This window comes from Taudactylus pleione, unplaced genomic scaffold (assembly GCF_031769625.1).
Source record: "Taudactylus pleione unplaced genomic scaffold, aTauple2 ptg000219l, whole genome shotgun sequence".
Lineage (NCBI taxonomy): Eukaryota > Metazoa > Chordata > Amphibia > Anura > Myobatrachidae > Taudactylus > Taudactylus pleione.
In genome coordinates, this window is record NW_028284621.1 from 242,254 (window position 1) to 265,922 (window position 23,669).

At 43.8% G+C, this 23,669-nt stretch overlaps 1 protein-coding gene across 1 annotated transcript in view; it reads right to left on the reverse strand.

Annotated features, from left to right (window-relative positions):
* Positions 1 to 23,669, reverse strand: part of COL22A1 (collagen type XXII alpha 1 chain) — a 442,369-nt gene that overhangs the window by 91,060 nt on the left and 327,640 nt on the right. Inside the window, exons 41-45 of the mRNA XM_088478826.1 lie at positions 12,855 to 12,932; positions 11,357 to 11,392; positions 5,543 to 5,596; positions 2,571 to 2,615; positions 1,039 to 1,086 (exon numbers count right to left, since the gene is read on the reverse strand). Of these exons, the coding sequence (XP_088334952.1) occupies positions 1,039 to 1,086; positions 2,571 to 2,615; positions 5,543 to 5,596; positions 11,357 to 11,392; positions 12,855 to 12,932 (261 nt within the window). The remainder of the gene's footprint in view (positions 1 to 1,038; positions 1,087 to 2,570; positions 2,616 to 5,542; positions 5,597 to 11,356; positions 11,393 to 12,854; positions 12,933 to 23,669) is intronic.

Below are 23,669 nucleotides of genomic sequence, written 5' to 3' on the forward strand. Positions count from 1 at the left end.
GTGTGACACTGGATGGATATGAGAAGGCAACAATGGGCGTCTTTGTGCTGGCTGTGCTTTGGCAAGTATTAGCCTATTTTCGCAGCTGCGTTCCCTGCAAGATTGCATCGTATTAGCGTCAATTGCTGAATCAGGCCCTAAGCGCAGAAATGTCAAGTCAATTGGCAAGTAGAATAGCTATAAATTGTAATAATAATAAGGCAGGAATAATTTAGAAGGGGTCACGTCCACACAACCTTATTTAGTTTTTCCAAAAAACAGGTTCTTGGATTTAAAAAAAAAAAATACTGTTTGTTTTTTTTTGCAATTATGTGTAATAGCGCTATAGAAGTGACAGATCCCCCCGACAGGAGGCGACATCAATAGTCTTACAGTTATATAACTGGTTTGCATGACCTATAGCAGAAATCCGCATTGCGCTGACCCAGAGCCTTTGCTTGGAGCCTGATTAGGAGTCAGCCTGCCGTACTCTTGATCATCAGAGCCCCAGAACTAGTCGGTAACAGACAGGTGAATTGGATGGACTTCATCTCTTTATATATAGATAATAAAGCACAAGTCTCAGCTCCTTGATCTATGGTTCTATTTTGGAGGCCGGGGAAAGAGTTGAATTTGGAAAGAGATTGATCGATGAAGGTGAACTTGGTTCTGTAGACTCAGCAGGACTTTGGTCTGCTGCTCTAGGTACGAGAGAGTAAATGAAAATGCATTGAAGAGACTCATGGTTGGATAGCACCGGCTAAACGGCATCGTGACACTAAATTGGGTAATGGAGTTAAGGAGTCTAAGGAGGGTGCGTGATTTAAGTACAGATTTAAAGCTGTTTTAAAAATATGCCCCAATCACTCTAGTTACATGAATTGCTCTTCCTAAGACATTTATTATCATTCACATAATTTTCCGGTTACCTTTTTCACTTAGTCATAAGGTGAATGACATAAAGTGGTCGGGTGGTGAACTACAACTCTCATCATGCTGCATCTGCTGTCTTTAAGCATACCTGCTGCACAGGGTGATGGCGGATGTAATTGTTCTTACCTTAAAGAGGTGCTGTAAGTCCCCTGGGGAGAGCACTGAGGCATGACCCTAGAAAAGGTAAAATACAACACATATATTTAAATTGACAGCACTTCTATAGCAGATATTACACCTGGAGGGGAGGATTTGGAGGGGGGGTAATCATGAGTACAGTAAGAGCATATTCACATAGCAAGGAGATCCCACATATTTAGATGTGCTTGTGCCCCTCATGGCTGTAGGGAGGGGTGTGCCACCGGTGCCGCCACCAAGGGCACAAGGCCAAAACCCGGCATAGTACCTACTTAGGTGCCAGGGGAGGCGTAACCACGTCCTCTATTACAGATGTGACCACATACATTTATCCTCCGTGCGCTACAAGTCGCGTGAGCGTCATGTGACTCTTTAGCGCCAAGCGTCTTTTTTCATGCAACTCTTTACCTTCAAATGCATCTTATTTACACAGCACAAGCAGCTTCTGCTAATTAAAATGATACGCGGCATGCCTATGTTCTGTGTGCGACTGCGGGTGTATGTGCATGGGAAATGCTATGCTACGTTACAGTGTCAGCAGCTGTAACAATGTAACGTAGGATTTCGCATGCAGATACACCCACAGACGCTCTGCGCTACAGCATGGCGCAACTAGAAGGGCTGTTTAACGCGCAAGGAGGCTAGAGGTATGAGGACACATCTGTATGTCATACAACATCACATTTGTTACTAACACCATAAAGACACGTCTCTCTCGTGTATATCACACATCATTATTATATTGTGTGCAAATAGGAGACTGTCACTGTCACATTTATTACTAGCACAGTCAGGTCGCAGCGTTTTGCTATGCTGCCGCTTTTGAGGTGTTCATATCTTGAGATTTCTGCAACTCAACGCACATGGATAAAAAAAAAAATTCTGCATCAGAGTCTTTAAAGGTACACTCAGCGCAAATTGTGTGCCCCAGTGTGGAATGGAACTGTGCAGAGTGCCAAAGCGGAACTCTGGGATTGTATATTCCGAACACCGTGCCTCAGCAAAACTACCCGTTCTAAAGAGAAAGTCGATCCGCCAAATAATTACCCCATCAGTATGATTATCTCATGAAACTGGCCACACCCACACAGCACTGGCCACACCCACACAGCACTGGCCACACCCACACAGCACTGGCCACACCCACTCATCACAGCTGCTTCGCTTCTCACAATGGACCAGATGGACTAAGCTCTGAAAAGTGATAGAGTGGAGAGTGATAAACCACCGGCCAATCAGCTCCCAGCTGTCATTTTTCAAACACAGCCTGTAACATGACAGTTTGGAGCTGGAGTGGCTGGTGGTTTATCACTGTCCAATGTATCACTTTTCAGGGCTTAGTACATCTCCCCCAATAGGACCTTCATCATTTTCAGCCCCAGACACATGTGGCCTTTAATCCAGTCCTGGGGTTACTGCACAGTTACACCAAGTTAATAAAATGAATACAAATAGTAATTTCTTAAGAAAAATAGACTGATAAGCAGGATGTACAGTATTACAATGAAAAGTAGACTTACTGGTTCACCCGGGAGCCCTCTCTCTCCTGGATTTCCTGGAAAACCCTGGCGGCAAATTAAGAATAATCACATTAATGGAGACTTCAGATCACAGCGATTTCATTATTGTATTTACAGTTCGACACGTTTGATGTGAAAATTGCAGATTTCCTTATTAGTTTTGAAGAATTATCACCACCAGGGACTAAATGCAAAACCACTTTCTTAAGTAAACTTAGGCACAAATTATGATGCTGCAAAATTCACTTCTTTGCAGATATTTCTGCTTTTTCTACCTAATTAGTGAAGTCAGTTTGTTTTTGCTCTGAGCGTTCGCTCTGAACCCGCAGATAAAAGGGCGACTGACAGGATAATTCAGAGTGTTAACATTGCAGAAAAAAGGTCTTCGGGCGGCTTACCTTCAGCCGTTCTATTTTCAGTGTATATTAAAGTTTTTTTTTTTCTCGCTTTTTTCATAGAAGTTCAACGTGAGAAATTGTGTTCTATCGCTCATACAGTCAATATTTTTATACATTGTAATGGGGTGAAATAATAAGACCAGAAGGTGAGGCTCGGGGGGGTTAATGTAACAGCCTGGGGGTTGCAGGCACCTGTCAGATTTTGACGATTTAGCTGCTAGATTAATAGAGGCAAAAATTTAAGAGGTAAAACCAGGTTGGTGTTGCCCTTTTAAATGATTGCCGTTTTAAATCCAGCAGCTAAATCATGGAAACCTCACAGTTTATAGACCTCCTAGCCTGTAATTCACAATGCGGCTATACAAGGTGTAGTATATGTCATCTACGGCACATTTTTGTTTTTACCCTCATGAAGTAAGGGGTCTATGGACCTCATTCAGAGGCGGTCGTTAGTTGCAAGCGGTCGCCCTGAATCAGGGCGGCAGCTTGCATCCTGAACGACCGCCTCCTTGTCGATCGCTAAGCTGCGGGTTAACACCCACAGCTCTATGGGTGATGGTCGTGATGGTCAAGACCATCGCGACCATCGAGGCTTACAACCAGACCCTAAGGTTGGGTCTGGGCACTCGTAAGCCCCAGGGAGCTTCCTGCTCTGATCGAGCAGGAAGCTCCCCACTGACATCAGCAATGATGTCAGTTTGGCCGCCCCCAAACGGCAAGCGTTCCAGTGGGAACGCCTCCGTTTGGGCAGGCATGCCCCCTGCCCGCCTCCCAAACGGGCGAGCTGTCACTCACCATCGACAGCTCGCCCGTCTGCTGCGAGACCCCTAGCAACGGAGCGTCCGTCTCTAGCCGGGTCTCGCACATGCGCACAATGGAGCCAGCTCCGTCATGCACATGTCCCCTGCCCGCCTCCCAAACGGGCGAGCTGTCACTCACCATCGACAGCTCGCCCCATCTGCTGCGAGACCCCTAGCAATGGAGCGTCCGTCGCTAGCCTGGTCTCGCACATGCGCACGACGGAGCTGGCTCCGTCATGCGCATGCCCAGTGGGGCAACATCGAGTCGGTTGTGAGCGCTCAGCGCTTGCGACCGACTCTGAATAACCCCCAATGTACTAAGCCTGGGAGAAAGATAAGGTGATGAGAGATAAAGTACCAACCAATCAGCACCTAGCTGTCACTTTACAAGCTGTGTTTGACAAATTAGGAGCTGACTGGTTGGTACTTTACCTCAATATTCTGTGTTGTTTATATTAAGGGAGCTTAGTTGATTCAGACATTGGACGATTTCTGTATATGTTACCTACTGTAGGTGTTTGTTTGTTTTTTTCCCTTATGAAGTAAATGTCAGTACACAGACAAGGACCCCATTGTGAATTTAGGTGAATAGTACATACTGTAGGTAAAAAAGGGTTATCGAAAAATGTTAAGAAAACATTTTCTCACAATGTCTGCATATTTTAATTATACATTTTTTTGTGTGTGTTGCACTACTGGACCCAGGAGGTCCTAAATACCACAGCTTGCTGGTGCTTGTAGTTCTACAAGTTCATTACCAACAGGCTGTGGCAGTCGTGGTAATGCTGGCAGTTATATTGTAGTTTCACAATTGTAAGAACACCCAAGTAGTTTATGGCTGCCAGAATCTGGTAGTGCTAAGAACAAAGAGATTATTTATCACTATGGGGGCGATCCAATTCAACGCGATGTTGAACAGCGGCGGGAGGGAGCTCCTGAAGCTATTCAATACAACGCGCTGTTTGGGCGGGCTAAGGATTTCTTCACGCACCCCCCCGGGGATGCGAGGAGAAATCCGACCAAAGTGCCGGGCGCACAGCTGTGTTTCTGCTTAGCGCGGCACTAACAGCCGCGCGCCCGGCACTGTGGTCAGAGAATGCTGGTTGCCATGCCTTAACACCCTTCTTAAGGCGCGAGAACCGGCATTCTCCGACCACACAGCGCACTGAATTGAATAGCTCAGATCCAACTCAGCAACCATCGATGGCGACTGAGAGACATTCTGTGATCACGTGTCTCCATATTAGCTCTAGTTTTATAAAGGGCATCCAAAGACTTGGTATAAACATGTATTTTTTGCACATGAAATGCATTAAGATAAAGTCGCTCATCCTATCTGGCCCTGGCATGTTATACTGTATATAATGGTGTATGATTATATGATGGTGTGTAATTCTCCATGTCTGGTATAGGATATGTACTGTATGTATATACTACACCTCCCTGCATTAAAAATGTTCAGTTTTCTGGTAAACATCAGCCGTCAGGGTAAGGCAACACCTACCCAGGGGATAGCCACACCCCCAATGTGCCGAGACCACACCCCAGTCCTGATTTGGAGACTCCCAATGTTGGTAGGTATGATATACTTAGTGTCAGGCAATTGATTTAGTATCATTGTATAACTGAGTTTGCCATCGCTGACAGACAAGCTGGGAACGTAAACGCTTGTATGATACCACAATTCGTCCAGTGACACATATTACATTAGATATTGGTCCTGACCCAGCCTCATACAGAGATTAGCCGGAAAACCTAAAGTCTAATTACTTACATCTTGTCCAGGGGGTCCCTGGGGACCTGGCAGGCCAACCAGACCCCTAACGCCCTGCAAAAACGGCAAAAAAATTGTGTTAGTTAAGTTGTCTTTAAATACCTTTTTTATTACAAATGTATTTAAAAAAAAAAAAACAATAATGTGTCAAACTAGAATCTTCAAAGTAAAATCTGTTCTACTATCTGGAAGTTTTCAGTAGTATGAACTTCACCACAATCACCTTACAGCGTCCTAACACAGGAACATCATATAATTAGTATTTACAGTTAAGCCGCATACACACTTAACGATATGCTCCATGAGCGATATCGTTAAGTGTTTCCCCTGCACTGCCGGGCTCAATGTCGTTAACGACATTGAGGATAAACAATGAACGATATCATTAACGATATCGTTCAGTGACGGCACCCTCCCTCATCCCCGAACTTGCAGAACCTGACGATATTGTCAGGGTTGCCCTGTAAGTACGGGCGATGAAAGACATCGTTAACGATCCATGGGAGCGCGCGAATCATTAACGATGTCTTGCATACACACCGGATGATATTGAATGCGATGAATGATAACGATATAGTTATCATTCATATCGTCCAACTTATCGTCTAGTGTGTATGCGGCATTACACTAGTCCTACCGGAATGGGTATGTGATGCCGGCTGTCGCGATGCCTCCTGTCAGAATACCACCAGCGGCATCCCGATGGTTGGTATCCCATCAGGGGTCGGATAAGTAAGCATCACGGCCGACGGTCTCATAACTACATCCCGTCCTACCAACTTCATACTTGCTACTATGAACTGAAACACTCTGTGCCACGGTTAACATTCTAAAGCTCTGATAGGAGACAGAGGGGTCTATGTACTAAGGGTTGTTATTTACTAAGCCTTGGATGGAGGTAAAGTGGACAGCTATAAAGTACCAACCAACCAGCTCCTGTCATTTTTCAAACAGAGCCTGTGACATGGCAGTTAGGATCTGATTGGCTGGTACCTTATCTCCAACCAAGGCTTGGTAAATAGAGTAGACCCCTAAGTCTTGGAGAGAGCGAAAGTGGACGGATTAAATTACCAAATTTATCAATAGAAAGTGAACATCCCGCACCAAGTTACTAAGAGTAAATAACGTTTACACATGAGGAATGTATTCCCTTAGTTTTTCCCTATAGAATCAGCCATAGTTTGGGTGCACTCATTCCCTCATAACTAACAATAAAATGAAATCTTTATTGGGTATACTTTAAAAACACAGGCCGTCTAATTCATTATAAGGGTGCTATTTACTGCTCTCTCTTTTACAATATTTGTATATTATTAACATATGCCCTTAAAATAGGGTCACATAAAGTGAAATATTAAATGAGTATATATTACAAAGGTATAAAGTGATAAAGAATTAAATTAATGTGAAAAAAATAAATATATAATATGGTTCTTTGAATTATGTGCGTTTTAATCACAAAGAAAACTGTCAATCCTGGGTGTTAATATCACAGTTTCCTTATCATGAGATTCTACTCTGTGGTATTGTTACATAGAGTGTAAACAGTATCTACTAAATTATCCACTGATAGATATTAATACAATTGTTGCTAAATCTTACATATAGAGTAAAGACCAGCTATCCCTGATCATAGGAATGAGGGTTTATATTCAACCTCATATAATTATGCAGTGAAATAAACTACTGCACACTAAAACCAATTATTAGATTTTATTCATCATTTTCAGGATACCACACAGATATCATAGCTGGGTTTCAGTTCTATTATAATATAGTGGGTTTATTAGCTGTATAATGCAGATCAATGTTTAGTTGTTCAAATTTCAGACTTCATCCGCTGTGGATAATTAAACTGCATACTTATGGTCCAATGTATATAAGATGGCATAAATATCCAATAATCATGTGGACTTTATATTTAAGTTTCATTCAGTCATTAATTATAATATACCGATTAGCACAGTGTCTGTGCAATGTGAGGTTTCCACATAATTCAAATCAGATGTATATTGGACAATGACATGTTGTAATTAGTATCAGCGTATGATCGGGTCTGTATTACCCCGCATTAGCGGCTGATATCCCTTCAATATTGCCTGTCTCTAATACCCGTTTTAAACCAGAGCTAAAACCCGGGTTATTGCTGGGTTAACCCGGGTAGCTCCTTGGTGTAAAAGGGGAGAGCGTTGGTTTCCCGGGTGAAGTGACCCAGCAATCCAACCCAGGTAACTTGCAGGGTTTAATACAGGAATAAGCTGTGAAATCCTGCAGTGTAAACGGCGCTATCCGAGTCACGATGACCTGGAGCGTGCCGCATCTCGGCCGATGGGCCAGCTTCAGTGGCGCTTGGAGATGACGTCATCTCCAAGCATCCACTTCCACGCTGGAAGAGCGGGGTCACTGCAGACCTGGCTCCGGTGTGAACGTCGCCAACTCGGGAGTTTCCTGGGTCGGCGCCGACTAAATTCCGGGTCTGATCAGGTTGGGAACCCTGTTCCAACCTCCGGGTCAGACCGGAAATTTAGATATAACAGCAGTAATAGACTGAGTATTACTATAAGCACATTGGATTATACATCACACGTAGCAGAGTGCAGGTTATACCATCACAATGTGTGATTTGCACATATACCCCTGATGTGTTTTCAGTTGTTGTTATGCAGGTAACGTGCACCTCAGACACTGCTGCTGGTATTCCTCCAGTGCTGCCTATGCTTTTATACCAAATTAATGAGACACATATATTCATACAAGACCACATGCATGTAATGTATTCCTATTCTATAGTGATTAGACAGCGCACCGGTAATCTCACAGTGCCGTCTGTCTCTACTGAAGGAAAACCAGCAGCAGTGTCTGAGGGGCACGTTACCTGCATAACAACTATGTGTTTATAGTAATACTTAGTCTATGAGACAGGCAATATTGAAGGGATATCAGCCGCTAATGCGGGGTAATACAGACCCGATCATACGCTGATACTAATTACAACATGTCATTATCCAATATACATCTGATTTGAATTATGTGGAAACCTCACATTGCACAGACACTGTGCTAATCGGTATATTATAATTAATGACTGAATGAAACTTAAATATAAAGTCCACATGATTATTTATGCCATCTTATATACATTGGGGTAGATGTATGATAGCGACACTTAACATGCCGCTATAACGCTTCCCGCTTCGCCTCTTCGGCCGGAGAGATAACTCCCCCCTCCTGCGCTACCCGCAAGAGACCACAGCGCATCAGCCTAGTGCTGATGCGCTGTGTCTCAGTCCCGGCCGGCTCCACTGAGCATGCGCAGGATCTCACAAGTATCGCGAGATCCCCGCGTGCAGCCTGGAGCCGGCAGCTGTGTGGGGATAGGACAGCGCCAGGCTGTAGCTGTCGATAACGACAGCTAAAGCGGGCCGAACGGTCAGGCGATATAACCGTTCGTACATGGCCCAGGCTATCGGCGCTGCTATCTTGTAGATAGCAGCGGCGATAATGACAGGGACGCATAGCGCCCCTGTCATTTACCGCCCAGATCCCCGATCATACATCGGGGGGAGAAGCGGTACCAACGCACCTAACGTGCGCTTATACCGCTTCTGGGCTTCATACATCTCCCCCATTGGACTATAAGTATGCAGTTTAATTATCCACAGTGGACGAAGTCTGAAATTTGAACAACTAAACATTGATCTGCATTATACAGCAAATAAACCCACTATATTATAATAGAACTGAAACCCAGCTATGATATCTGTGTGGTATCCTGAAAATGATTAATAAAATCTAATAATTGGTTTTAGTGTGCAGTAGTTTATTTCACTGCATAATTATATGAGGTTGAATATAAACCCTCATTCCTATGATCAGGGATAGCTGGTCTTTACTCTATATGTAAGATTTGGCAACAATTGTATTAATATCTATCAGTGGATAATTTAGTAGATACTGTTTACACTCTATGTAACAATACCACAGAGTAGAATCTCATGATAAGTAAACTGTGATATTAACACTCAGGATTGCCAGTTTTCTTTGTGATTAAAACGCACATAATTCAGAGAATTGTATATTATATATCTATGCATAAGGATAGCGCACAGCTTTGTTTTTAAATTTTATTTCTTTCACATTAATTTCATTCTTTATCACTTTATACCTTTGTCATATCTACTCATTTAATATTTTGCTTTATGTGACCCTATTTTAAGGGCATATGTTAATAATATACAAATATTGTAAAAGAGAGAGCAGTAAATAGCACCCTTATTATGAATTAGACGGCCTGTGTTTTTAAAGTACACCCAATAAAGATGTAATTTTATTATTTGTTATGGGGGATTGAGTGCACCCAATCTATGGCTGATTCTCCTTTTTTTCTTTGCATCAATTGTGGATATAAAGTACCAACTAATCATCCTCTAACTGTCAGTTTACAGGCTACTGTGTTTGAAAAATGACAATTATGAGCTGATTGGTTGGTACTTTATATCCATCCACTTTATCTCTCTCCAAGGCTTAGTACATAGACACCAGAAGTCTCTACCCTGCCCATTTCAACACTTATCTATATGTAAGTGGTTTTAAAAAAGTGTATAGGACAGGTGCACTGATTTTTAATTAAACAAATAGTAATTAAATTATCTCTAATTTTTTAGAGTTACTTTAGATCAGGACCTAAAAATCAACCTGGGATTTTTGTCAGTGGAAACGGATCTCCCCGGGTCCAGGCAACCGGGAAAACAACCCTGCTAGCGCGCAGGGCTTATTCCGGGAAGGACCCAGGTAAGGATCGGTGTAAATGGGTAACATGGGTTTAGTGACCCGTTTACAAAATGGGGAGAGCCACATTCTTTCGTCCAGTTTTCGGAGTTTGCTGAATATCAGGTGTCCTATTTGGACCCCTGATTATGAATGGCCTGGTAACCTAAATATGTGGAAACTAGCGTTTCTGAATGGTTACCGGGCCATTTATCGGATGATGAATAAGCCCCTCAGACCCTTAATCACAAAAACTCCATATTCTGACAAAAGAAAAACATGTATATAATAAAACTGGGTGATTGAAAAAGAGCTTCTGATTGTTTTTAATGAGTCTGATCGACAAAGGTTTAGTAGGTTAAGTAGTACAAGAAAACAGTCTTCTGCTTGGCTCATAAATGTGACCATGAGTTGTACTGTGGAATATTTCACATTTACAGCTAGAACTGGACATACAGATACAGTAAACGTTCTATGTGTTTAGATAAAGGGAGCAATGGGAAAAAATAGCAGATAAAAGAAGCACACTTTCCCTCTCTATACTCAGAGTAATTATAGTACTGTAAGTTACTCGTTCCAAAGCTGATTCTTCCTGCATCCTCCTCCTTTCTCTATCTCACCCTTATTTCTGTCGCCTTATTAGCTCTGGAACTGTAAATCTCTTGAACAACTGCGATAACCTTTAAATATTACCTGAATACAACTTCTAGAGAACTCCGAAACCCAACCTTAATATACTTTCACCTCTGCACAGAGTTTCTATGGGTCATCACTATGAGTGGGCGAGCGGTACCGCTGCCACGGGCGCTATGTTTTGGTCGTTGGGACATTATGATGTCACATGTTTAGGGGCGGTGTAGGCACAGGGCAGTTTACCCCCTTGGCGCTTCCACCTATCCTATGTTGATTTTTCCAGCTATTCTAAAAAAAGATTTAATGTATACCTATAAACCTGTTCATCTATAAGGTATTGTTATATGAAACACAGAATGATCATCTTATGCTAACATTTTGTTTCTAAACACATATCACAGTTTTTGATTTTACCTGTTCCCCTTTATCTCCTGAAGGTCCAGCGGGGCCCTGCACACACAGGACAAAAACACTTTACCAATCAGTTGAAAATTAGGTCTGATATGATGAATGTCATTTGCAAAACCTGATGCCATTATAAAGGTATTCATTCGGGGGGGAAAAAAACACAAACATATTTTAATATTGTTGTGTATTTTGGTCACATTGTTATGTGATATATGTTTTGTCTTATTATCGCCTTGATTTCGTACATGAGGATTACATCCTCTATGATCATTTATTTTAAATAATTACCAATTAAACCTCACTTGTCTATTATTTATGTCACGCCATCTGTCACCGGTTGATATTTGAGTATTTCTTTGTGCATTGGGATTACAAGCCTGTGATGTACTATATATTCACATTTAGTGCCCCCTTTATAAACGATCTCGTATCCACTATGAGAACTATTTGGGATTGATGTGGATACAAGCGCTGCTTCTAGTAATACGAGCTGCTTTATCAACCTTTGATTGTAATTAATGTGGAGCTTGATGGCTAGCCGAGACAAGTGATGTCAGCTGTATCATATATATTATTGCTTACCATGTGCTGTCTTCATAATAATTGTCTACTGTTTTTTTGATTCATTATGCTATGTTTTGTTGGTTAATGTCAGGCATATAACTTTTTAATACTATCATACTCATCTTATGTCCTTTCTCCTCCTCTTCTCTACTATCTGGGGTGTGCCTCATACAAAGAGTCTTTCTCTATATGCTTGTCCTCAAAATTATCATTTACTCTAGGGAGCACCCCTGGTTTTCTTTACATCCCTATTTGTGACCTTTGTCTATGCCAGGTGTGGGGAACCTTTTTTCTGCCGAGGGCCATTTTGATATATATAACTTTATTTGCGGGCCCGGTGCAGACCATGTCCCCTCCGTGTGATGTCAATCAGGGGCGGGGCAACAATTGCCGGTGATTACAGCAATGCCCGGATCATCTTGAGGATGCTCCAGGAAGCTGTAAGGGCAACAGTGTGACCATCTGAAGCATCCTAAAGATGCTCCAGGAGGCACTGCTGCATAGATTCTGACTGCAGGGTTCTATTCTAGGCACCCTGCTAGCCAGATGAAGCTAGCAGAAGAAAGCTCAGAGGGCCAGACCAAATGATTCTGGGGGCCTTATATGGCCCCCGGGCCTGAGGTTCCCCGTCCCTGGTATAAGCTATATATACTCCTGTGACACTGTTTTTTCTCTTTGTTTCCCCTCTTCCTTTTTATACAGAAGCCTTCAGCGCATGTGCAGAAGGACGCCAGCCGCACGGGGGGGGCTCAATAAGAGCGTCCCAGAACGAAGATCACCGGGACAAAGATGGGGTATGCGGTGAAACCCCAGAAAACTGAATTTTCTGGGGTTTTACAGCATTTCCCCCTTTAGTGCTATGTATGTTTGAGGGTTTGGATTTAAAAATAAAGTGAGATAGCGAAAGCACAATCAATGTCAGATTCTAACACTGACTTACTGGAGTACCGTCAATGGCTATTCCTGGGGGTCCTCTGGCTCCAGGCTGACCGGGGAGACCTGGAGATCCTCTGTCCCCCTAAAATAAACAAGAGTCAGGTCAATACCATAGTGTCACCAAGAGCGGATACTTTATTACACAATAACACAATGTAATAATTCTATTTTAAAAAGTGAGCTAAATCATAGGAAAATGCAATTCATGAGGAACTAGTGACATCACTAAGGCATGAGGTACAAGTGATGTCACTAGTTCCTTGTAACTGTTAAGCTAAGTATCCACAAAATGGCTGCCTTCACTCTGTGACAGATATGGTTTAAAGAAAGTCATTCAGGAGCTAGTTTATAGTCTATAGCATCTATCACCATAGTAATAGAGTCCATAGCTGGTATATGTTGTGCGGGTGGACCATTTTTACAGTTTATGTCCTTATTTAAATCCTAGAATTGGTTAACACAAATATCCCCCAATATTAAAAATGCAAATCGTGACAATATAAGCCCCAAGTACAATGGGGCCGGTTCAGAGATGAACTCGCAATGGGCGTAATTACACCCGCTTTGGAAAATGTATGGATGTTTGACCGTATGCAGAGTACATGTATATGTGACTGCAACGCCGCTATCCGTACATTTGGGTTCATAGAGCCATCAGTGTCAGTGTGCACATGTGCCAGCCTTATCCTTACTGCTAGAGAAAACGGCGTATGCTCAACGCGGACTAACAAGCAATACTGTCAGCATGCCCTCCACACACTATTGCCACACATATTTACTAAAGGTCCATTTTAATAAATTTTGAACTATTTAAAATCAATGAAAATCTATCAACATCTATGTTGTGTGTCCAGGGCTAAAACACACATTTACTAATACTTAAAAAAAATAAACAAATTAAATATTGTCTGTTAGTAAATGTGTGATTTAGGCTCAAGAAACACAGCAATCGGTCAAAATCAAATAAAATCAACCTTTACTGAATATACGCCATAGCCTGTGTCCGAATGCCTTGTTACTACCCAGTTACACCCTTCCAACTGCAAGAGGGGATATGACTGAGTTGCTTACAATCACTCGTAGTTGCATACATCTATCTCTGTATCATGTGCAATGTGAAAACAGGGAAGATCCCTCTGCTTTGGACAATCTGTCTAAACTACTCCCTGAATCAAATCAATAAACTCTGCCCCATCTGCTCAACTGTGCCAGGTAATCGGAAAATAAAGGTTATGCACACTTGGTATCACCCCTCTTATCAGTACTTATTTAGGTTATGTCAGCTGCTTTGCAGGCTTTAAATGTTTAACATTTCAAAGTTCTTAATGTTGCCAGGAGTGTTAACCATATCCATAAGCACCACTAGATTCAGTAACATGTCCACTATAAAAGTTATTGTCACTTGGGCACATTAGGGTCCAAGGCCACCGGCACCCCAGAGACAGGGTTGGACTCCGGCATTATTCACCTGTTGTCAGCAGCGTTTGTCATATTTCACAGGAAGTCCCCACAAGCCCTAACAACTAATTTAGCGGGTTTGATCAGGCAATGTTAGTATGCACATGTGATCTACGTTCCCACATGTGCACAGAGGGCGCCAGCACGAGCAGTCACTCCTCGCCACCCAGCGCTCTTTCTCTTAAGAAGGAGTGGGGCTCCGGGAACCAAGTAGATTGTGTAGGCTTCCGCAGGCAAACTCCAGAGAGTTTCAGTTTTCACAGTTTGCTGAATATTAATCAGCTACATTATGGACCTCATAATAACACATTTCCGCATGTGTAACAGATGCTTTAGTTATATTGAACAGACACCCCAAGATCTCTTCCATCTCCATTCTCCCAATTGGTCAAGAAATGTGGTCATGTCAATTTCAACAGGATCAACCACTTACTTTGTGGTCACTGGATCTAATGCTGTCATCAGCTGTCACATCACAGCATATGTGTTATTCGCTGAAGAGTTTTCCTTTTTGGGGGTTAGTTGCACTTTAATTAGACCCAGAAGTTAATACTATTTTGCTGAAATTTTCTTATATCCATCAGGTTACAGGCGCCAAAACCACTTAAGATAATTATGTTTTTTAAAACGAACTCATGGAGTTAAAGCTCTGCGTGATTAGATTTCTACCGCTCCGCTGTGATTAATTTAAACACATTTTGTCTCACTCAGCACAATGAAAATGTGATGTGTAGCTGGAGGGAGCCTGGCAGACATCAGATTAGAGGGCAATCAAACCTTCTCTGGATATATTCCATAAAAAAAAAAATATGTATTCTGAATCTTATCACGCATCACAGGGCTCTAACCCGCAGCAAACAATGGACCAGCTTCTGAGTTGCACACAAGTCCAAAAGCCGTCGCATCTCTCCTTGGGCGGGATGTATCAAAGCCAAAAATTCGTAAATCTCCAAAAGTTGCAGTTTTCGGAGGCCTGGTGCAATCCTTTTATGCTTAAAAGTGGTTCAGAGATATCTGCTGCAGTCCCCAGTACTGCAGTCCCCATAGAATGACCGCATTTGGTATGAAATATCGGCTGACGCAAGGCTGGCAGTTCGATTCCCGGGCAGGGTCAGCCCGACAGATGCAGAGATCCCTGGAGTGGCAGCCCGACAGCGCTGGAAATCCCGATCGTCCCTAGGTAAGTACAAACTAACCTAACCCCCCTAACCCTAACCCTCCTTAGGGGTGCCTAACCCTAACCTCCCCCCTATGCCTAACCCTAATCCCCCCTCTAAGTGCCTAACCCTAACCCTCCCGGGGGGGAGCCTAGCCCTATGTCCCCCCCGGGTGCCCTAAACATAACCCTCCCCCCTCCGCGGCTGTCCGCTCGCGGCGCCCGGCATCCCTTCGATCGGGATGCCGGGCGTCGGTCTCCCGCCATCAGAAAAATGACAGGCATCTAGATTTATATGCCTGTCATTTAACCCTCGCCGTGATAAAGCAACCGGGAAGCCGGCTATCGGGCTTACATCAGCCGGTTTCCCGATTGAGACCAGCAGCCTGCGATGTGCTATTATGCTCCAAGCTCCAGAAAGCAAAACTTATCGGAGCTTGTGCCCAATAGGTAACGCCATCTATAGTTGCCTATAGGCCTCTTACCGTAAAGCTCCACATAGAGGTATCAGATGGATCCCTCTCTGACCCCCCACCGCCCCCACAACTTGCACATGTGCAGACCGACAGACAGTAGGACTCCCAGGTCTTAAACCGGAAGTTCTCAAAATGCTAAATACTCGTTGTGCCGCAGGTGTCATATAAGCTTCAGTTTGACAGCTGTACGCAGTATGCGATTGGCCTCAAACAAAGGGTACGTTTGTCATTAGAGAATTGGAGAAGTCTTGTGGAACGACACAGGATTGGGTATCGGCAGCTGATTGCTAAGACACCTGAACACAGTTGATAAGAGACATGCTACTTGGTAGCTGTGTATTGGTTTATGCAGCCAAAAAGTTAGTTTAGAGCAAGGAGACACTTACCCGGTCACAGGAGCTTCCGCAAGCCGGAGCTGAGTTTAGCTGGGTACTGGTACCTTAAGTCCCCAAACATGCCCTATAGTCAGTGCCAATACATACTGTACACTCACACCGGTGACAGAATTTTCACCTTGCAATTAGAAATAAGCGGTTCGGATTTCCTTAAATCCGGACCGCTCCGAACTTGGGGATCCAAATCAAATCCGAGCCCTGACTTGGGTGTTCCTGCCAGGCTGTGATTCACAGTGTGACTCCATATTTGTCAGCAAAAAAAGTAAAAAAAATAAAAAAAAAGTAAAAATATAAATAAATAAAAATGTTAAATTGTTGTATTTCTACTGTTCTGTGCACTGCACTCCAGTACGCTGTAGTACCCCAGAGCGTGTGCATAAAAGCGATCTGACTCAGCGCAGTGTGAGCCATGTGCCATGTTTAAAGTTGAACTGACATGCGTTTGTGCCGCCTACTGCTGTCGCTTAGCTTAGTCAGCCAGCTAGCTCGGTGCAACCTTTTGGTGTAAACTGGATGAAAACAATATTGCGAGCTGTGAGGTGGTCAAAATTGACTGGAAATGACTGGAAATTAATGTTATTGAGGTTAATAATACTGTAGGTGCAAACAAAGGCTCAAATTATATAATTTTTTGTACATTTTTGGGAAAAGAATACGAAACCAAAACAAATCACGGCGTTTTGGCAAAACCAAAACCAGCAAAAAATGGTCCGTCGCAAAACTTTACTTGCAATAAGCTGACCCAGAAATCTTTAAATCTTTAAATGTACATGATCTATAATCTATATTTATCACCTAGTTTAGTCTGCTGTATACTGTATGTACTTTGTTACACGGCCTCCCAGTCTTCAGCCTTACTGTGACAGACGCCTGTCCGTCACTGCCTTTCTGTCCTAACTGACATGATCACACAAGTGAACAGATCACTGTAGATTCCAACAATCTCATTGGCTTCAAGTTATCCTATACCCACACGCTACACAACTCACCAGAGGAAGACTGAGAGCATAAAGGTATTTTTACTATATCTAAAAACACTTTAAAAATAGTAAGAAGTCCAGTGTAACCCATTGGAGAATAATGTCTTTTTATGATGCTGCTGTAAAATATATCAAAACTCTTATACTGTACACTAGGCAGGTTGCTTAGATATTGCAGGAATGTGTATCTGGTGAAGCCTCTCTCATGTGAAAGTTTTTTTTTTTAAAAAGGCGCACTACAAGTACAGTATGACTTCAGAGATCAGCCAGAGGCACAGAGACTTGACAGGAAAAAAAAGATATTATTAAGTATTGGGTGAAAACTGTTGCATTGCTGGTTACAACAAAAGTGAATAATAACATATCTATCTATAATACAATATATTATGACAAGGACAGCATGATTTAACATGATGTGGAGCAGTAGGTTTGTGCAGAGATGGAGCAATAAACTGCATGGTAATGAGATCCAGTCCAGGTTTTCCTGGGATCAGTTGTAAGCCACAAGCAGGGCAAATTAGCAGCACCAGTTATCTGTCTTTAAAGTTGTGTCAGTGCAAATCCACAATGATCCTGATGGTGAATTAGTCGTCCAGGTTATAGGCCCGGGGTGACTAGTGATAGGGATCCTGGCATCTATGGAAGGCACCAGGACATTGTATTTATATGGGAGTGCCGCCCTAACTTGGATTTTATATATATATATATATAAATATATATATATATATATACATAGTGGTTTTGATGAACGTGTCCTTATCTGCACTTAAGTTTTTATCTATAAACTATGTTACACTCTGTCAGTACATTAATCCCTGAAGGAAGACAATGAAGTAACATTTTAATAAGCAAGAGAGAGCAGAAAACTGTGATAACTCACTGGCGTTCAGAACCAATGGCGCATTAGCTAAGACACTGACGTACATCTTATTCTTCTATAATGAACACAAAGTCATTTTATGCAAAACTCTGCTCATCCCCTGATGCCTTATTTTTCAAAATCAGTAAAGCTGGAGGAACCCGCAGATAGAGCAGATTTCAGCAGCTTCGCTTCAATAAGATCAAAAACCCTGTTTTAATTCAGACAGTAATATGGAAATTGGACTCCAGTCTTGACAGGATTTTTTTTTTTAAGTTCTAATTTATCATGTTAGTTTCTTCAGAGTTTTAATTCTGGGCAGCTTTCCAAACCACTGCCTCTCAGGAAAGTACTGGGAATAGCAGACATGAGTTCGCTGATGAAGGAACGCTGGTAATTGTATGGCTGCTCACAGACTGGCTGTAATATACTGCAGTCCTGTCTCAAACTCGGTCCTCAGCACCCCACACAGGTCACGTTTTCCAGCTCACCCGGCAGCTGCACAGGTGTAGTCATTACTCACTGACACACTTTAATGGTCCACAGATGAAGCTAATTATTTCACTTGTGATACTGGTGGAGATGTACTAAAGAGGAAAATGCAGTAAAACCCCGAAAATTTAGTTTTCGGGGGTTTTACCGCATTTCCCCGTATGTACAAAGCTTCGTCCCGGTGGGTAAAGCCAACTTCAGGTGGCTTTACCCAATAGAAGCCAGAAGGACTTATGAGTGTTAAACATGTAAATCCCTCTGTCCAGAGCCATCGCAAAGGACAGATTTTATCTGGAGAACTGTCCTTTGCGATATCCTAGGTATATAGTGCGGTAATCATGTATGTACCGAAAACAGGGGGGATGTACTACATCGCTGATGCAATGCTAAGTACATCCGAAATCGGTAAGAAATACTGAGGGCTGAATAGCCGACGGTTCTCATATCGACGCCGGAGGCCCGAAGGGAGGAGGTTCCGACAGCATCCAGTAAGTACTCTAACCCTCCCCTCCCTTAGGGGTGCCTTACCCTAACCACCCCCCAGTGGTCTCTAACCCTGAGTCCCCCCGGGGGTGCCTAAACCTAAACCCCCTTCAGGCACCCTAAACCTAACCCTCCCAGGGGTGTCTAACCATAAACCCCCTCTTCCCCTAGCCCATGGGTCAGGGAACTTTTTTACCTTTTACCCCAAAATATATTTAGATACGCTGACGTTACCCCCTTGATTTGAAAGGAAGGAAATCATATAGTAGTGCCCCCATATAATGCCCATGTAGTAGTGCCCCCATAGTTATGCCCCTGTAGTAGTGCGCCCATATAATGTCCCTGTTGTAGTGCCCCCATATAATGCCCCTGTAGTGCCGCTTGTACAAAACCTCCCCCAAAAAAACACTTACCTTAATCCCCGCTCCTGCATCCGCCACCGTCCTGTCCGCCCGGCTGCTCCTCGGAACTATGGGAGAGACGTCATGCCATCTCTCCCATAGTGCGCATGGAGAGAGCCAGAAGCTGGAGTTCAGAAGAGAACTCCATCCTCCGGTCTAACGCGGCGCTGCAGGGAAGAAGCCGGGCGCCCGCTGGTAATAACATCTCAGCGGGCATCCGGCTTAGAACCTCCCTGCTGCACAGCCGGGCATGCATATGAATCATTCGGCTGTCTGTCCATTACCCCCAGGAATTTCATTTTTACCCCATGTGGGGTAATTTACATCTGTTCCCTGACCACTGCCGATACCTAACCCTAACCCTCCCAGGGGGGTGGCTAACCCTAAGGCCCCCGGGGGGTAACCCTCCCCAACTTACCTCGTTCGGGATGCGGACGTCGGGATTTCGGTGTGGGGCTAAAGATAGGTGTCAGCATTTTGATGCCTGTCTATAGTCCCGGGTCGGCCTTCCATCGGCCAGCATTCCGGCCTTCGGTCATTTAACTGCATCCCGTACATCCCGCCCTCTGTGAGGAGACCTAGCAAACATGCACTGTGTGGGCTCCTGTGGACCGAGTTTGAGAACCTGTACTGTAAGCGCAATGGGCGGCCTTCTTCCAACCCCTGCTGAAATATTGCCTTAAACCTGCCCGTGTAGAGCATGCAATGGAAACACCTCGGACTGTCTCTGCCTTCCATTACTTCAAGTGAATTAGCTATTGGGCATGGCGTGAGGGATTAATACTGTGTATATTGTTAGCATGAGGGGGTTAATGCTGTGTGATATTTATGGTAATATGGGTAATCAATAAGGGACGTGGATATACCTACTGTAAGTACATGCATTGCTTACTGCTTCTTTATAATTTTATAGTTAGAGGGGTCTATTTACTAAGCTGTGTTAGGAGATAAAGTGAACGGTGATAAGGTACCAGCCAGTCAGCTCCTAACTCCCATTTTTCAAACACAGCCTGTGACATGGCAGTTAGGAGCTGATTGGCTGGTACCTTATCACTGTTCATGTTATCTCCTAAAACAGCTTAGTAAATAGACCCCTAAGTCTGCACACCATTTAGAAATGCTTATAAACTTTACCCTATATACAAAATTGTTTACCCTAGATCGGTGTTTCCCAAACTCATTCGTCTGTGAAAGACTTTGCCTGAATGCCGGGGTTATAACTCGCAGGGACAGCGGTAACCGCAACCGCTGTCCCTGTGAGGTCCCCTTTGTATATACTGTACCAGGGATATTTTCATTAAAAATGAAAACATCCCCAGCGAGTTAGATACATAATAATCATGGCTGGTCCACGATTATTAGTACATAGACCCCATAGATGCGATTACTAAGTACATAGACCCCATAGAGTCAAGGGCAATCTACTTTCACTGCACCTATTAGCCTAATGTATATTTCAATGTTTATCTGTATATCATTTGTGATGTGATTTGTTCAGTTAACACTTTGTACACTACTGGCATCCTATAGATTGTAAGCTTGCAAGCAGGGCCCTCTTACCTCTAAGGTCTGTATTAAATTTGAGGAGAAAAGTCCGGATCCGCGATACTTTTTCGCCGATGACGTCATTTTCGCCTGTTTTGCTTTTACCCCATATTGAATTTGAAGACTTTCCGCCTAGGCCATAGGTTCTCAAACTCGGTCCTCAGGACCCCAAACAGTGCATGTTTTGCAGGTCTCCTCACATAACTACTAGTGAAATAGTTAGCTGCACCTGTAGATATTTTAAAATGTGTTAGTGAGAAATGAATACACCTGTGCACCTGCTGGGTGACCTGCAAAAAGTGAACTGTGTGGGGTCCTGAGGACCGAGTTTGAGAACCACTAGCCTAGGCGGAAAGTCAATGCAATTTACTAGGCGAAAAAGTTTGGCCTATGAATAGCAGGCGGAAAAAAGTGCAGAATTGGGGTTTTGGGGTGCAACATTGAGGGAACCCCCGTGCAGCCTTCAGTCAGTCCCCCAAAGGTAAACTGTGTCAAAAAATAAAAAAAAAAACACTTAAGGACACCCCAAAAAATGACTTTGAAAAAGGGGGCGAAAAAAAAAAGTTGGGGTACAAAGTTAAAACCTAGAGAACTTGACTCTGGGGGGGTCCCCAAGTATGCCCCAGGTGTTTTTTTCATTGCAGATGCTTGCGGCAGGTGGATTTTTCACGTTTTTTTCAACTTCACTTTAGCAACTTTTAATTATGCTGACCCCCATTTTCAAGTACCCCAAATTTGCTGGGATAAGTTATTTTCTGGAAAAAATACTCCTGAATACTATTCAGCACCACTTATAGAAAAACGCTATTTAGCAGCTATTGAGCCCGTTTAAAAACCCCAAATACCTTCAGCAAGCCAAATCGGGGGGTACCATAGGGAACCCCCATGTAAGAGCATCTTTTGGGGGGTGTCAGGCTGATATCCCCAAATCTGACAGTACTTTCCGCCTGTTCAAGTTTCGTTGGGTCCTGTTTTAGCGTACTTTCAAATTGAATACAGGGTAAAGCGGGCACGCGAGCGAAACTTTTCCACCTACAAAACAGGCGAAGTAGGCAAAAAGTCTGGGCCGCGAAAAAGTATCGCGGCTCGGCTCAAATTGAATACGGGCCTTTGTCTGTCTGTTATGACCCCGTTTTGTTCTATAAATGTTTCCAATTGTAAAGCGCAATGGAATATGCTGCGCTATATAAGCAGCTATCTAAGAATAAATAAATAAATAATAAGGAGGCTAATACTGTGTATACTGCTGGTAAGAGGGAATAATATTGTGTATACTGCTGGTAAGAGGGAATAATATTGTGTATACTGCTGGTAAGAGGGAATAATATTGTGTATACTGCTGGTAAGAGGGAATAATATTGTGTATACTGCTTGCGTGAGGGGATAATATACTGTGTATACTGCTGGCATGAAGGGATAATATACTGTGTATACTGCTGGCATGAAGGGATAATATACTGTGTATACTGCTGGCATGAAGGGATAATATACTGTGTATACTGCTGGCATGAAGGGATAATATACTGTGTATACTGCTGGCATGAAGGGATAATATACTGTGTATACTGCTGGCATGATGTAGTTAATACTATTTATACTGCTGGCAGCAGACCCGGCGACAGGGGGGGGACTAAGGGGACACCCGTCGTGGGCTCCGAGGTCCAGATGGGCACAAAACAGGGCCGCAGACGGCGGACTCACTGTTCCACCCATGGCTGCCGGCACTAATAGCAGCAACCCAGTCCCAACTACCTTGTAGCTGAGCCCGGGCAGCGTTGGGCTCTTCCAGGTGGCTCAGCTGCGGCCCGGGCCGGGCATGACCTTTAACTCTGCAATGTGGCGGCGTGACGTCATAGGTGATGTCACCGCACGTCTTCTCTGCCCGGGAGAAAGTGGATAGATCACCGGCCATTCGTCAGACAGGCTGTGCCGATGCGGGACCAAGGAGTTGAGGCTGCCGATTGGGATGGAACTGTGGATGGAGGAAGGTGAAGAGGGCAGAGGAAGATGAAGGGGGCTGGGGCAGATGAAGGTGATGGGGGCTGGGGGCAGAAGGTGACGGGCTGGACGCAGAGTAAGCTAATGGTGATTGGGGACGGAGGAAGGTGATTGGGGACGGAGGAAGATGATGAGGGCTGGGGATGGGGGAAGGTGATGGGGGGCTGAGGGCTTAAGGTGTTGGGGCTGGGGGCTGGGAACAGAGAGAGGTGATGGGGGGATCCTGAGCTGAGGATAATAATAAGAAACTGAATCCGAGGAAGTGACAGGGGCTGGACCCAGTGGAAGGTGATGGGGCTGGGAATGGAGGAGGTAATGGGGGGCTGGGGGCAGAAGGTGATAGGGCCTGGGGACTGACGATGGGGGTGAGAGAGGTGATGGGGTGATCCTGAGCTGAGGATAATAATGAGAAACTGAATTTGAGGAAGGTAATGAGGGGCTGACGACTAAGGATGGCTGGCTGCAGACACCATCCCTCCTACCCCTGAGGCATCCACAGTACTGACATCAAGAAGACCTTGCAAGAGACATCAGAGAAGAACTACAGCCTGCACCATCAGTGTCAGAGAGACAGCG